The sequence below is a fragment of the Lissotriton helveticus genome, chromosome 4_1, assembly GCF_964261635.1.
Source record: "Lissotriton helveticus chromosome 4_1, aLisHel1.1, whole genome shotgun sequence".
Taxonomy (NCBI): Eukaryota; Metazoa; Chordata; class Amphibia; order Caudata; family Salamandridae; genus Lissotriton; species Lissotriton helveticus.
The window spans coordinates 1,434,477,890-1,434,494,745 of record NC_136063.1 but is presented as its reverse complement, the minus strand read 5'-3'; the positions used below and the strand labels follow the sequence as shown (position 1 = coordinate 1,434,494,745).

General features: G+C 46.6%; 1 protein-coding gene across 3 annotated transcripts in view; it reads left to right on the top strand.

Moving 5' to 3' along the window:
- DEK (DEK proto-oncogene) overlaps nucleotides 1–16,856 on the top strand; it is a 344,099-nt gene that overhangs the window by 111,631 nt on the left and 215,612 nt on the right. For all 3 annotated transcript variants that reach the window (XM_078687983.1, XM_078687984.1, XM_078687985.1), the window contains exon 4: nucleotides 1,147–1,256. In XM_078687983.1, the coding sequence (XP_078544109.1) occupies nucleotides 1,147–1,256 (110 nt within the window). The remainder of the gene's footprint in view (nucleotides 1–1,146; nucleotides 1,257–16,856) is intronic.

Genomic DNA, 16,856 nt, shown 5'->3' with positions numbered 1-16,856 from the left:
TGATTTGATGATCGTTCAATGAGTAGACCTTTCTCGTATCTTATTTCTAAGGCCAAATTATATCTAATTTTTCTCAGTCCAAATTGTATAGTCATTAGTTGCATGTGTGGTTCAAGCATATGTCTTTATCCAAATTTGTATGTGCCACATTCAGCAAAACAAGGTTGTGCAGTCAACAAGAAGTACAAAAACAGTTACCAAAGAGTTTGTCCTTTGGAAATAGCCCAGCTATTATATCGACGATAGCTTAAAGTTAAACCATGTATAAGTTTGCTATTGCCTAATGTGTCACATTGCCTTATGAGTAAACTAATTTTTCATACAATTAAGTACTGGCTGTGCATCGAATAATTGACCTATTGGTGTGTCTGTTTAGTTTTTAGTCTCAAGTCCCACATAATTTTTCAGTATAAGCCTGGGACTACTTGGTATTTCCTACATTAGCAAGGGGGGTGGGGTCCTGCACTGGAGTCTACACAACCTATGCCTCACTGCATGGACTTTGAACAGCGTCAGTGAAATGAGTTTGATTTGGTGGCCTCAGTCTACCAAAGTAATCTGGGAGAAATGTATTTCCTAGTGTGGCACTCATCATACTGTCCCTTTGCAGCCCAAACTTTCCAGTGTATTGTTTGATCTAGTGTTGGCCCAGCAAGGCCTGTAGTGGGCACAGTTTAGGGTTGGCTCGGTCATTCTTTTAGTGTTAAGCTGATCAACCAACTCTGTTAAACACCTGTGATACGTTTTATTAAAGGTCTGTCTCACATGTTTCCCCTGAGCAACTTGTCATGCCACGTTGAGATTTGGCCTTCTTGTCATTTATTATGTGCATGCCTTTCTAACTGGTTCACAGCTGCTCACTGAAACTGCTAATTCGGAAAACAACTTTCCTGATTACCATTGCTCACTGCATGACTGAAGATTCACAACAACCTTATTCCCCTTAAGTGACCCATTGGAACACAAGTGTTTTTCTGTGGTGCTGATGGTTTAGGTTCAGGCAATTGGCAAGTTGATCACTTTTTCAGAGGGTCTCTTGAAGTTCTCTAAATTTTCCCAATGATTGGATTAACTTTGCTCGATTTATCTTTATCTACTTTATGAAAACTGTATTGAACCTTCATTCCAATTATCTTGTTCCTGCAGGAAAGGGAGTAAAACTTGTAGATATTGAAAGGATACTGTACTTTCTGAAGAAGAAGAAGTCTGAGGAGCTAAAAGTTTTACACAGAATACTTTTCAACAAGGTTGGAACAGTAAGTGCTGCATGTTCACTTGCCCATTCATTCTCTGGAGTTTTAAATCTTTTTACTATTAGTAGTATCTCAGCGCAATGTGGGAAACCGGTTATGCAGGACTTACATTGTACAGTGCTTGGAATGTTGGTTGTAGTTCTTCAATAAAATTGAGGGACCTTGTTGGGATGGGTTAATTTATCTATATTGTGTAGAATTGTGATGTTCTTAGGTGATTGCATGGTTTGGAATCAGTTCTATGTTCGAGGCATGTGGGCTGCTAAATTCATATCTTAGCATTAGATCGCCACCTAGTGTTGGGTCCGGATGATCGCACATTGTTGTCCTGGAAGAGTCTTCGAAGTATCCTGAGATAGGTGGCTCCTCCCCTGGACTACAGTGCGCATGGGCATCGGCTCCATCCCCAGATTGTTTTTTTCCGCCATTGGGTTCGGATGCGGTCTCGACCTCTCTCTGTCGGAACCGAGAAAAACTAACTTTTTAATGCCAAAAGGCCTTGTTTTCATAGCGTCGGTATTGTTTGCGCACGGTCTCGAGTTCTTCCGTCTCTTTGAGTCGGCTTCAGCAGAGTTTTGTCACTCTTCGGACATCGAGGCCTTCTCAGCGCGACACGACTGCAACTTTCCAGCATGGAGCGGAGTCCGTTTAAGTACTGTCCGCTCTGTGGGTCCAAATACCCACATATAGATTTGCACCCAGTCTGTAACAAATGCCTTTCACCAGACCATGACGACGGAAAGTGCAAGGCCTGTGCACAATTCAGGTCTAAGAAGACTCTCAAGCTTCGGTGCGCCTGGAGGCCAAACAAGCGGCCCCGGATCCAGAAAATATCTTCGGCGACCAAGAAGTGGAGGACCAGAGTCATCATCTCCAAATCTCCCCGCCCGAGACGGAGGTCGAGGCGGATCCGGTAGACGACGACGGAGTCGTGGGTCAAGGCCTTGAATACATCGACGAGGTAGGGGACGTCGAAGAGATTTATGGGGCCGCGGAAGATAGCTCAGGGGACGAGCTATGCCCCGAAGGTTACGAAGAACACGATCGGGTCACGGGATCGCCTCTTGGCCTTACCCAAGACCCCGTACCGCAAGCCACGGCCCCGCCTTCAGGCCCGGCCACGGACACACTTGCTGCGCAGCCCGTACCGAAACCGAAACCTACGGTGTCAACACCTAAAATGGCCGACCCGAAAACGAAACTTATGGACTCGAGCGTTCCTAAAATGGCTGCCGTACCAATAAAAGCTAACGCACCGGCTACTTCATCGACTCCGTCGGCCACCGGTCCACAGAAGTCGAAGAAATCGGTCGATTCCACAGGGTCGAAATCGGCGCCAGAGGAGGGATCCTCTAAAAAGGGTGGTCGGCACGGGTCAACCGCTGCTGCGACACCGTCCAAGCACGCCAAAGCCAGTGGCACGGCTCCGGTTCCGACTGGGACTTCGTTAGTCGGACGCGTGGTGGACACGGAGGCGACACATGCACACGGACCGAAGGCTGGCACGTCTGCGCATCGGTCCAAAGACTCTGGGTCGGCGGCAGCATCCTCGTCCAAGACTCAGAAGGGCCAACAAGACGTCGGATCCGAGGGGAAAGTCAAGCCATCCTCGTCGGCGCCAAAGCCCACTGCAAGTGAAGCGTCCCTCATCGCCTCTTCACTACAGAGAATCAGGGAGAAGGCCTCTGCTACGTCGGCTCCGATGCCATCGCCACAGAAGCCGATGGACGTTCCGGCAAAGCCTGCGGGTAAACTTCTTTTCCTTCTGCCGCCAAAAGAGGCGCCGAAGGCCTTTTCAACCAAATCGACGCCGAAGAAGTCGGATTCTTCAACGGCAGGGGCACCTTCAAGTCGGGTACTCGACTCAGAAGAGGATTCTGAGCGTTTTATCAACGCCGACACAGGCAAATTAACCCTTTACAAGAGGAGGATCACTTCAGAGCCAGTGGACTCCTATGTCATCCCCCTGAAGAAGAAAAGGCTTCCTCAAGACGCTTCAAGCCTCATAGAACCTATTCAGCCTCCTCCAAGACGGAGCCCTACACCCTCACCAGATCACTCTGAGGGTGAGGGATATGATGAGGATGACCAATACACCTTCCCCATCAATGAACCAGATGCACAGCCAGATTCATATGATGACATTGGTGACCAGGGCACCCAATGTGTGGGGCAAGACCCACAGCCTTTCAGTGCACGTGCATCCCCAACAGAGGACTCTGCAGGTTTTCATGCACTCATTGAGAGGGCAGCTGCTAATCATGATGTGGACATGCATGCTGACCCAGTTGAAGAAGACTTTCTATTTGACACTTTTTCAGTCTCTGAAAGATCAGTGAAGACGCTGCCTATGCTGAAAGGAGTCCTCAAGCATGCTGCGGACATCTTTAAAGAGCCTACCAGAGCGAGAGTGGTCAATCCACGTATCGAAAAAAAGTACAGACCAGCACCTGCGGACCCTGCATACATTCGGGGACAGTTGCCACTGGACTCTCTTGTGGTCGCAAATGCCAGGAAACGGGCCAACTCCCAGACGACGGGTGAAGCTCCTCCCCCGGACAAAGAGTCCAAGGTGTTAGAGGCAGGAGGCAAAAGAGTAGCTGCACAAGCTGCCAATTTTTGGCGTATTGCAAATACACAAGCACTCTTAGCACGTTACGATAGGGCGCATTATGACACCCTAGAACAGATTATACAACACCTGCCTCCGCAGTTCCAAGAGGGCACCAAACTGCTTATAGAGGAGGGAAAACTGATCTCCAATGCAGCCATCAAGTGTGCACTTGACGCCGCAGACACAGCAGCTAGGGCTATCAACACTAGCGTCATGCTAAGACGACAAGCTTGGCTCCGCATATCGGGGTTTAAACCAGATATCCAGACGACCATACTTAATCAGCCAGTCAATCCTGATAGACTGTTTGGTCCAGATGTTGACACCACCCTAGAAATAATTAAAAAAGACACCGAAACTGCTAAGTCAATGGGGGCCCTACAGTCACAACAGTTTCGTGGCAATAATTTTCGTCGCTCAGGTGCGCGTGGAGTCACCAGAGGACAGATGGGTCAACAATCGCAATTCTCTAGAGGTGGAGCACAATCCTCGTACACCAAACAGAACAAGGGGGGTTACCGAGGAAACAGCACCAGAGGACGCGGCAGAGGGAACAACAACTCCCGCTCCTCTACCCCAAGCAAACAGTGACTCTCTGTCACTACCCCCCGACCACTTGACACCTGTCGGGGGGGAGACTGCAGCAGTTCCTGCCCGTCTGGAAAAACATCACCACAGACGGGTGGGTGCGACAGCTAGCCCAGTACGGTTATTGTCTAGAGTTGAAATCCACTCCACCCAATATTCCACCAAGGCAAAGGCCTATGTCCGCAGAGCACTTGCACTTATTGCAGCAGGAAGTAGTGGCGATGCTGCAAAAAGGCGCAATCGAGCTCGTGCCAGTGGGACAGGAAGGCACAGGAGTATATTCCCTGTACTTCCTTATTCCAAAGAAGGACGGATCTCTCAGACCCATTCTAGATCTACGTCTCCTACACCTGTATATACTGTCAGAACATTTCCATATGCTTACACTCCAACAGATTCTTCCCTTGTTAAACCAAGGGGACTTCTTAGCAACCTTAGATCTCAAGGATGCTTATTTCCACATTCCACTACACCCGTCCCACAGGAAATACCTCAGGTTCACTATCCAAGGCAAGCATTACCAGTTCAAGGTCCTACCCTTCGGAGTCACCACAGCCCCAAGGGTGTTTACCAAGTGTCTGGCGACAGTAGCAGCGCACCTCAGGAGGCAGAACATCCATGTCTACCCCTACCTGGACGACTGGCTCGTTCAAGCCAAGTCGGAACAACAGTGCGCCGCGGACATGTCGACTACCATTCACCTCCTTCACAGTCTAGGATTCTCGTTGAACTACCCAAAGTCGCATCTTCAGCCGGCACATGTCCGGCAGTTTCTAGGTGCGACAATCAATACCCTGACGGCCATGGCGCAACCAAACCAAGTCCGGATAGACAGCATGCAGTCTCTCATCCAGAAATTCAGACCACAACACTCGCTTCCAGCGAGAGTGTTCATGCAGTTGATAGGCATGATGGCCTCCTGCATCTTCATAGTCCCTCACGCACGGTTACATATGCGCCCGCTCCAGGAGTGCTTAGCAAATCAGTGGACACAGGCTCAAGGACAATTAACAGACCTAGTGTTGGTTACCAGTCGGGCATACGACTCTCTGCATTGGTGGACTCCACACAACCTTTGCAAGGGCCGACTGTTCCAGGAGCCTGTGCCTCAGATTATCCTGACAACGGACGCATCTCTCCAGGGATGGGGAGCTCATCTGCTCACTTACACAGTGCAGGGACTATGGACGACGCAGCAACAGAAGATGCACATCAACTATCTGGAACTGATGGCAATCTTCATGGCGCTCAAGTCCTTCATTGTACATCTGTGCAACAAGGTAGTGTTAGTCCGGACGGACAACATGACCGCGATGTACTACATTCAAAAGCAGGGGGGCACCCACTCGCCACAGCTGTCTCATCTGGCTCAGGGCATGTGGCGGTGGGCCATTCAGAGGAACATCTTCCTCATGGCAGAACACCTCCCGGGCAAGGACAATCAGATGCGGATCTGCTAAGCAGATACAGCCATCAAATGCACGAGTGGGAGTTACACCCATCTGTACTCCACCCGTACTTCCTGCAGTGGGGTCATCCGGAGATAGACCTGTTTGCCACAAAAGAAAACGCAAAATGCCAACACTTTGCCGCCAGGTTTCCTCACCTGTGGTAAATAAATAAATAATACCCTATTTTTGACTAGACATATATCATAACAGATAGCTCAATAAATAAGAGTCAAGATTCGAGGTAGTAGGAGTTTTGCAGGTTTAATACAGCATAAGGACAGGAACAGGACAACCTGCATAGGAATAGGATGACAGGGCCCAGCAGCTGCTGGGGCTGGGTCTGGGATGAGCGCGCTAACTTTTAATAACATTACATGAGCATATATACATAGCGCAAACACATAGCATTACATTGCAGTAGGCGTAGCAGTGGGTGGAGCAGAAGGCGTGACGCGTAGCAGTCGCGAAAGATAAGAGTAAAAAGAGGCGTAACTGGGCGTATGCATAGACATGTGGTGCAGACGTAACAGAATATGTCATGAATGGGCGGAAACATAGGAGGGGGCTACCTAAGGAGCCGGGACCTCTAACCTGATGGTGCGCGCAAACTGGCAATGACGTGTTACGAGGAGAAGCTGGGGGCTATGAACTCTGTGCTAGGAGCAGAGACTGAAGTCTGGAGGGTCGGAGCGACATGTACCTAAACCCTATCTAGTATCTGATGTTTAGGGAACATGTTGATATAAACTAAGAGTCATGAGGGGAAAAGCTAACTGACTCTAAGACTAGAGCATGCATTTATTCTACATGTAGTGCGTGATGAAGAATATTAAATGACCATTAAATACAGTATTTCTCTTAACATGGAGCCGAATAGGCTAGACAATGACGGAAACTATTGATGCAGTTCAGTAGCTTAGGAATGCAGAGAAGGAGGACTAAACTGATAACTGGAATCATAACATAGTCTTGGCAGACTCAGAGGCTGAGCCAAGCTGCACCGGGCACTGCGAGGCAGGAAGTAAGTGAAAGGTCGAGGATACAGGTGGGGGCTGGATCGCTCCTCAGCGAGGCTTCAGGAGACAGGAGCTGAATCTAGTGTCCAGGCCCTTTTGAGGCCTAGAAACGGGGACTTTATAATGAAATAACGTGCACACTGAGAAGCGTGGCAACATTACTTTACATAAGCCTGATATTCGTAGTATTCACGAGGACTGGAAAATGACATACCAGAGGTGGACACAACTATAATTGCGTCATTAATCGGACATGGGGAGTACATATGCATATTGGTCATGCACACATAACATATGATGGATGACACGTAGGGACACAGAACATGACAAAATTTACTTTTCCACATTCCCTCCTTGTCACTACGTTTCCATCAGGAAACATCAATATTCATGATACCATCTATCATTTCATATAGTACCATTTGTTCATCTCGAATTGTCTTGGAACGAGATTTAGAACGGGGCTTGGGACTAGGAATACAAGAGGTAGCACACATGCCGCAAATCGCAGGGCCACATTGTATACAGAGACAGCAGCTGAATATGATTGCTACTGCGATACCTAGAAGGGACAGGACTTTCCATCCCCAGGCGGAAATTATATTCCAGAACCAACCGGACCATGTCCAGGTGCCTGGATCTTGGTGTAATAGATGGGCTATTTTATGAAGTCTGGTTATAGCTGAATAAACAGACGGCGCGTTTTTTGGAATGAAAATGCAGCAACTAGATCCGAGGACTCTACAGGCCCCGCCCCTATCGGCCAGTATGACGTCAAGGACGAGACGATTCTGTAAAACGACAAATCTCAAAGGATTGCTCTTCGGTTAAGTTACCTAGAGCGGAGGCAGTCTCATCTACTACTGCTTCAAGGGTTCTTGTTAACCTACGGATTAGCTTACTATTTACAACTGTACCTAAATAAGGGAACACACCTTTATCAATATCAATGAATTGCTCTGCAGCAGTTTCAGTATAATCGACAATCGGGAGGTTTCTCTTGTGTCTGGTATGTACTAGGTAGGAATTCCTATGGTAGTCAGGTGGGGCTAGAAAAACAGGTGGCAGTAGGAAGGCAATGTAACAGGTTCCCTCCCAATCGAGGGGCAGACGAACATATGCGGTCTGACCACAAACAAAATAAGAATGACGTGAAGCTTTGAAAATAGATTTCCCACTGTCACTATACTTGATAATAGTAGTACAATCACTATGTCCTACGTGTACAGAACCATAATTACGGACACATAATTCGCCTTTGACTGGTAATACTGAAATAGCAGGTGAGTCTGGAGTAGTATCAGACTGAACATTCAGGACCATGAAATTCGACGAATAGTTACCTAAATTATACACTTCATTTTCTAGATCTAAACCTGTTCTGTGGGGGAAACCTTGCTTGTCTGGGAAACACGTACTGTTAAGAAAAGACATATCTGTTGAGGATGACGTTAACGTGGACCATGCTCCACACGAACCATTATGTGAAAATGGATAAGGAAAGAGTGGCAGAACTCCCTTCGACGTCTGGAAAGGGGGGAGTCGACCACACACCCAACAATTAGTGGCATTGCTGGTCTGGTGTGAATAATGCAACATACGGATGAAGGTATTGTTACGCATAGCGAGGCGGTATGAATATTCGTGAGGAGGCAGATCACTAAACGTGTGTTCTACTGTAACATTAGAATGCTTATTTACATGAGGAACTGGAAAACACAGGAAAAATGCGTAACTGGTGCAGGAAATCATTATGCTGATGAATAATATGAAACTCAGAAAAACGATACATCGGTTTGAGTTTTGACTAACTCTCTCACTATGGGGGTCTATTTTATACATGTCAGAAACAGTCTAACCGTTTCACCTAGGGGAGGACTTATACAATCAAACTGACTGACTTATTTTACTAGACCTTAGCTTTTGCTTATACTCCTGCTGCGGAGTTTTCTCTACCAAGGGAGGGGTTGTATCAATGTCATTTGCGGGACAGTCCTTGAGAGCAATATTCTGGCAATCCTTCGAATCCTGGGAAATGTTCTTAAAGACGGGTTTCAGTCCTTTAAAAAGTTTAACATGAGAAAGGTGCACCCAGCCCTTGCGTCCTTCCAACTTCACGGCTGTACGGGTGGTGAGGAGGACCTGTCGGGGCTCTTTCCAACGAGGCTCCAGCGGACTTGATCTGTCGAAGTTCCGGACGAGCACCATCGAACCTGGAACAATCTCATGCGGTGCCACCTCGGTATTGTCTGGAAATGCGGCGGCAACCTGTGAACGACATGAGTTGAGGGCAGACATCAAGGATCAGCATATTACATGAAACATCAGTAATACTTCGGGGTCTAGGAGTACCCCACATGTTAGGGGGGCGGCCGAAAACGACCTCATACGGGGACAGACCTGATCTGGAATGTGCGACCATGCGCATGTAAAACAAAGCAACTGGCAGAGCTACTAGCCAGTCCACACCCTTATCTTTACATATTTTAGCAATTCGGATTTTCAGAGTCTGATTATGTCTCTCGACTAGACCGGCTGCTTCAGGATGGCGTACACAATGGAACTTCCACTGGTACCCTAACAACAGGGAAACGTGCTTCATCAGTTCAGATGAGAATGGCTGACCGTTATCAGAATATACGACTCTAGGGAGTCCATATCGAGGGAAGAATTCACGAACCAACTGCTTGGCAGTGGTCGCGGCTGTGTAATCTGGGACTGGATATGCTTCTGTCCATCTGGACAAAGCGCATACAATTACAAGGACATACTTGAAACCTCGACATCGCTCCATCTGAATATAATCCATCTGGAGGACCTCAAAAGGGTGGTCAGGAGGCTGGAAACCACCTTGTTCCACCGGGACACTTTTACCTGGATTAAACTGACAACATATCATACAGGTACGGACTTTCTGCTTGGCTGCAGCTCGTAAATGCTTGTTGAACCAAATGTTCTGGATACTGTCTAACATTGCTTTCTCTCCTAAATGTGCTGGACTATGTGCGGTATTAATGATGACTTGAACCATAGAGTCGGGGAGAAACCATGTGGCTCTACCCTTCGTTAACCATCCTTGATCTGTCTGGACCCCTCCTTGTTCGGACCATTTCTTGATTTCATCGGGAGTAGCATGTAACTGGATATCTATGACATCTTGTGTAGGGTCCTTAACTGTCATGCATGTAATCGGATCTGGAGTATGTGTCTGTGTCGGATTAACTTGAATGTCTGGAGTCTGTGCTGTAAGCTTGGCTGTGCGATCTGCTAGATCATTACCTTGAGAAATAATGTCAGTGACTTTCGTATGTGCTTTGCATTTCATGATAGCGATAGATGTCGGTAAATGTATGGCATCTAACAGAGCTTGGATAAGGATACCATGCTGAATCTTGGTTCCATGAGAAGTCATGAAACCTCTCTCTTGCCAGAGCACTCCAAAGTCGTGTACAACTCCAAATGCGTAACGTGAATCTGTGTAAACATTAACTTTCAAGTTTTTGGCGTATATACAGGCTTGTGTCAGAGCAACTAGCTCTGCTGCTTGAGCGGACAGGGTATCAATACGGTGTGTCTCAATAACTTCAGTGTCAGTAGTCACTGCATACGCGGCTACTAGTTCTCCTGTACTAGTTCTCATACATGAACCACCCACATAAAGTGTCAGGTCAGGATCTGGTAACGGAGTATCTGTCAGATCTTGTCTTGGCTTTGTCGTAATGTTAACTACTTCCACGCAATCATGTGTGGCTGGATTTGAATTAACTGATGGTAACAGTGTAGCAGGATTCAGGACGTTGCAGCGTCTAATTTCTATGTGTGGCTGAAACAGTGTCAATTCATAACCTGTTAAACGTGCAATTGTCAAGTGCTGAGTTTGTGTTCGGTTTAAAAGAACTTCCACGGAGTGTGGGACTTGTACTGTCAGGGAGTGTCCTAAAACTATGGAATCACTTTGTCTGATAGCTAGTGCTGTGGCTGCAACTGACTTGAGGCACGCAGGCAACGCCTGGGCGACTGGATCTAGTGTGCTAGAAAAATAAGCACAGGGCTTGTATTGTCCTGCTTGATCTTGTGTGAGAACAGATAATGCTGTACCTTCACGTTCTGTGACGAAAAGTGTAAAAGGCTTACTGTAGTTCGGTGTCGCTAGAACTGGAGCTTGGCATAAAGCTTTCTTTAACTCATTGAAACTAAGTGTATGTTCAGATGTCCAAGGGAGGACAGTCGATACGGCTGCCTCCTGTGTCGTTAACTGTATCAGTGGCTTGGCTAGAAATGCATACTGAGGAATCCATTGTCTGCAGTAAGAAGTGAGGCCGATAAAGGCACGTACCTCCTTCTGGGTCCTGGGCTGAGGAAGACTCGCTATTAGCTGGATACGGTCTGGTGTCAACTGCCTACCCCTCTTGGACAGTAAGTGTCCTAAGTAGACCACTTGCTGGACACAGAATTGAAGCTTCGAAGGGGACACCTTGTGCCCCATCTCGGCTAGGAAATACAAGACTGTAAGGGATGCTCGCTCGCAAGCACGTTCAGAACGGGCTGTGATCAGTAGATCATCGACATACTGGAGCAGGGCAGTGTCAGTTGGCATGTGAATGTTGTCTAGTTGTCTCTTGAGTGCTTGACTGTAAATACTAGGACTTTCTGTGAAACCTTGAGGAGCGCGTGTGAACATATAGCTCCTTCCATTTAAACAAAATCCGAAAAGCAACTGGCTGTCTGGATGAATAGGAACACTGAAAAATGCATTCTTGAGGTCTATGACAGTGAAGAACGTGGCTTCGGAATCAATGGCTGTCAATAGGGAAGAGATATCTGGGACAACTGGGTACTGTGGAATAATACATTTGTTAAGTTCTCGTAAATCAATCACTAATCGATATACTGGGGGTGCATTTGGATCAGTACGTTTCATGACTGGAATGATCGGAGAGTTGCATACATTGGAGTCAGTTTCTACAACTACTCCTTGAGCCATGAGCTCGTCAATAATTTTGGATAAGGCTGCTACAGCCTCAGGTGGCAATCTATACTGCCTGATTCGTGGTAACACTACACCTGGTTTCAGGGTCACACGATAGGGTGTGATTTGCATATAACCTACATCAGTTGGACCTTGCGCCCATAAATGCTGCGGAACTTTAGACAGTCTTGAATCAAAATCTCGTAATACATAGTGACCCTTAAAGTCACGTAGGAACAGACGTATTCCCTCTGGGGAACAACATATAACGGCACCTAACTCTTTCAGTGTCTTAATGCCTAATAGATTTTCCGGACATGACTTAGTAAGTAACAGATCAGTAGTGCGGGACAATGGACCTACTTCTAGAGTGACTGGCTTTGAAATCTCATTAACGATAGGCTTTCCTGAAAATCCAAGGGAAACATTTCTTGAGCCTGAGAGCGGAGCCCCTGGAACTTCGGCGTGACTAATTGTGGTCCTACTTGCCCCTGTATCAATCAAAAACTTTCTGTCTTTCCCTAATACTTGACTGTGAACATAGGGACCCTCTTGATCTACAGGTATCTCGATGAGAGGCAAGCCTACCTCCCTCTCTAGGCTGTTTCATGAATATGGCTGGTACTCTGGATACTCAGACTGTGCATACTGGTACATCTGCTGTGTAACATGCTGTGTTGCAGCAATAGGCTGCGGTGCTGTAACTGTCTGTGGTGCATTCTGTGACTGAGGAGTCTGTGAAACTTGTTCTTGTCTAGGCGGACGTGGTCTTTCTTTAGTCTTACCAGTAGCTATGTTATGTTTCAGAACTGCACACTCATTTATAAAATGACCTGGCTGTTTACAATAATTGCAGTTCCCTTTAACGGGAGCTGCAGGATGACTGGCTTGATTCGGACCCCTCTTCTGACTGTCTTGAGGAACAGATTGTGCAACTAGTACTTTCATTTTCGTGTCTTTCATACGTTTTCTCTCGTGTTCTTGCTCTTCCCTGATTCTATTCTGGTGGTACTGAAGCATCTGGAGCATCTGGGACGGAGTATTTGCTTGCCAGGTGCTTTCGACTTTCAGAACTCGGTTTTTAATTGGTGGACTTGAATTCTCGACTAATTTAGTAACGAAAAGGTGAGGGTATGACTCACTACTTGTCTTGAGACCACTGTTGATACTGAAACATTTTTCAAATCTAGAATAAAAATCACTAATATCTTCATCTTGTTTCTGTTTACAGGCTGAGATTGCATCCCAGTCTTCTTTTCTCGTTGTTAATAATCTGGGTAAAACTTGAATCAATAATTCTGGTAATTCTTTACATTTCTCTCCTAGACCAGTACCTGGTACACGTATCTTATCTTCTGCTTCTAGGACTGCCCAATCTATCTTTTTCTCTCCCACCTCCCATTCTTTCTCCTTTAGCTTTTCATACACCCCTGCGGGTAGCAGAACCTTTAACATTTTAATGATATCTGGGTAAGTGTATTCTCCCATACGGAGCATGTCTTTTAATTCTCTATGGAACCCTGCTGGATCTTTATCATGACAGGGAATTAATTTCTTCATTTCGAGAAGTTCCATCTTTGTTATCGGAGTATATACAAACACTCGTTGCATTTCGCCACCCGTTCCTCTGACTGGGTGGACTTCTCGTAACGGATTCTGTCTGTCTATGTAGAATGATTTACTTTCTGGGGGTGAGACATGGACAAAATGCGGGTTCAAGAATGTTCTATATTTGTGACGCTGTTCTAGAATGACACTAATTAAATCGGTACCTAGACCTCTCCATCTGTACTGGAGTAACTCGTTCAGGATATCATGTAACGGGCCTGGATCAGAATGTTGACCCTCATACAGAGTAATGAGGTGCTGGATCATATACATACCCACCAGTCGCTGCTCGGCTGGGGGCAATTTCAGAAACATTTGTGCCACTATTTCGTCTGGAAAAGTGGTAGAATCAGTAATCCATCGGACTGCCGATCGGGCTAGTTCTTGTTCATGCATGGTACTTAACTCACTATAACCGATTCGTGATTTCAGAATGTGATCGGTAGCTTGAAATACTTGTTCTAGGGAACCTTGTTCTGGTGCTGAATGATGGAAAGTAGACTTGGGTTCTAGATGTAAATGGCGATCTGGAAATCTAGGTTTTCCTACATACGCTATTCTGGCAGTATTCTCGTCGTCTTCCTCTTCAGGATCAGAGGTACTTTCTTTCTCGCTTACTTGTGCTGCTTTACGCTGTTCGTGTATCTTTATTATTTCTCTACGGATTTTCTTGTACATACTTTCCATGGCACCAATGGTATTGTGCTTTCCTTCGGCTATATTATCACTCCATTTTGTCAGAGTTTTCATTTCTTCCGGGTCTTTAGACGGGTAATCTTGTTCTCTTATTAGACAGTTAATTAAGAACTTTAATATCATGCGCTGAATCTCGGCTTTCCTTTGAGACATGGCATCACTAATACTTTGTGGGTCATCCCCTGTACGGATGAAACGATATATCCTGTCTAGATCTTCTTTCATATTCGGCAGGGTGACTAGATACTCGGTCACTCTCCTTACGCGTACGGAATATAAAACCATATTAAACTCGCCTGGAACTGGGTCATAGACACATTCGCCAAGGGTTTGCCTGATTTCTGCAACAGACTTATTACTTTTGGGAGTACGCTGTGATGCTTGAGCATGTAATTCGAGTGCTGATAAACGTTTGTATGGCGGCGGGGTTTGAGGAAGACCTCCTCCTGCGGCCCCTAAACTAGAATCATCAACTGATGCTTTTCGTCCTGGCAGGGTCGGTAATTGTAACGTGGGCTGGACTTGTATGGCGGGCTGACCCGGGGGGGCTGTTAAGGGCACCCCGGTATCTGGGGGAGCAGGAATTACCTGATTTACAGGGACTGGCGGAGTGCGAACAGGATTTGCATATTCGGGGACTGTGTCGTCCAGATAGGACGAAATAAAAATATCAGCTGCGGTCGGTTTGTGACGTAGCTTGGTCGGAACTAATGGTGGCGGAAAATTACTGGATGCCTCTGGGGTCGCTTTTGGCAAGCCCTCAGCAAGAAGAGGATACATACCCTTAATGAGGGCATTCCTCTGTCTGTCTGATTGCTCAGTTCTAACTCGTTCACCTATCTCGATTAATTCTCTTTCTTGGGCTCGTTCTTGGGATTCTCTACTTAGTTCTGACTTTCTGATTTCTCTTTCGGTTCTTTTATGAGCTTCCTTGCGCCATAGCTCGATGGCATCTTTCTGTGACTGTCTGGCTTTCTTTTTCCATAATGCTTTCTCTACTCGCATGATGCATTCGGCATCCCATGTACCCGATACGGGCCATCTATACTTTTCTTCTAACTGTTTGGTATACTCTACCCATAAATCTAGATACAATATGGCGCTTATGCCATGTTTCTGATACATAAAGTGACCTGGACTGTCCCTAGGCGGGACGGGAACTGCTGCTTCCAGCAGACCCTTTCTAGTCTTTAACTGACGTAACTTGGAAAATATGGGCATGACTGAACTGTAATCTAGACACAATACAATACACAATAACCACGATACTTATTTCCCATTCATACCACAACATTAAAATACATGAAAAACATTTAAAATAACAGTTCGGACAGAATACTACCTGGAAATACTGAGAACAGAACACGTGAATTTTCTCGAGAACAGAACCTGACTAGAACAGAAACGAGATGCACTGCTGAAACAGTACGAAACTTACCGGTCTCATAAAGAGACACGTCAGGACCCGCATCCACCGAAGTGAACACTTCGTTTGTGGGACTGTGTACCACCAACCCACAGACCAGAGTCAATCAAATTGACCCTGTCTAGATACCACTCCAGTAACGGTACTCACCGGGCAGCAAGAACGGAAGGCCTCGGACTGGACTGGACTGCTACGACGACGAACTTCGGACTTCGGACTTCAGTTCTGTAGTAGGGGTATCTCTGTCGCAGGGGAATGCGATATGGATGAACTGGTCAGGCAAATTTGCGTACGCTTTTCCGCCAGCCCCTCTGATACCGCTGGTGGCAAGAAAGCTAAGGCAGCACGCGATGACTCTCATCCTGGTTGCTCCAACGTGGGCGCGCCAAGCATGGTACACCACGTTCCTCGAACTCTCAGTGGTGCCGCATCAAAGACTGCGCCTCACGCCCAGACTTTTGACGCAGAACCATGGAGAAATTCAGCATCCAGATCCGCAACAGCTCAACCTGGCGATCTGGCTCCTGAAGTCCTAGAGTTTGGATACCTTAACCTGCCTCCAGAATGCATGAACATCATCAAGAGGCAAGGAGGCCAACTACCAGAGCATGCTATGCTGCAAAATGGAAGCGCTTTGTCAATTATTGTACAGCCAATGACATCAACCCGCTAGATGCATCTATCCCTAACATCATTTGCTATCCGTTGCATCTTTACAAGTGCAATCTAGCGTACACTTCCATTCGGATACATCTATCCGCCATAGCAGCTTATCTTCAGAACAGGCAGCATCTCTCCGTCTTCAGAGTGCCTGCCATTAAAGCTTTCCTTGAAGGTCTAAAACGAGTCATTCCCCCAAGAACACCACCAGCTCCGGTGTGGAACCTCAATGTGGTCCTCACCAGACTGATGGGACCACCATTTGAGCCACTGCATTCGTGTGAACTCCAGTTCCTAACGTGGAAAGTAGCTTTCCTAATAGCTATTACGTCACTGAGGCGTGTTAGTGAGCTACAAGCGCTCACAATCCAAGAGCCTTTCATTCAGATTCATCCAAATAGGGTGGTACTACGTACTAACCCCAAATTCCTTCCGAAGGTGGTGTCACAGTTTCATCTCAACCAAACTATTGACTTGCCGGCATTCTTCCAAAACCCACAAACGGTGGCGGAAAGAATGCTCCATACCTTAGATGTACGGAGGGCGTTGATGTACTACATAGACAGGACACAACC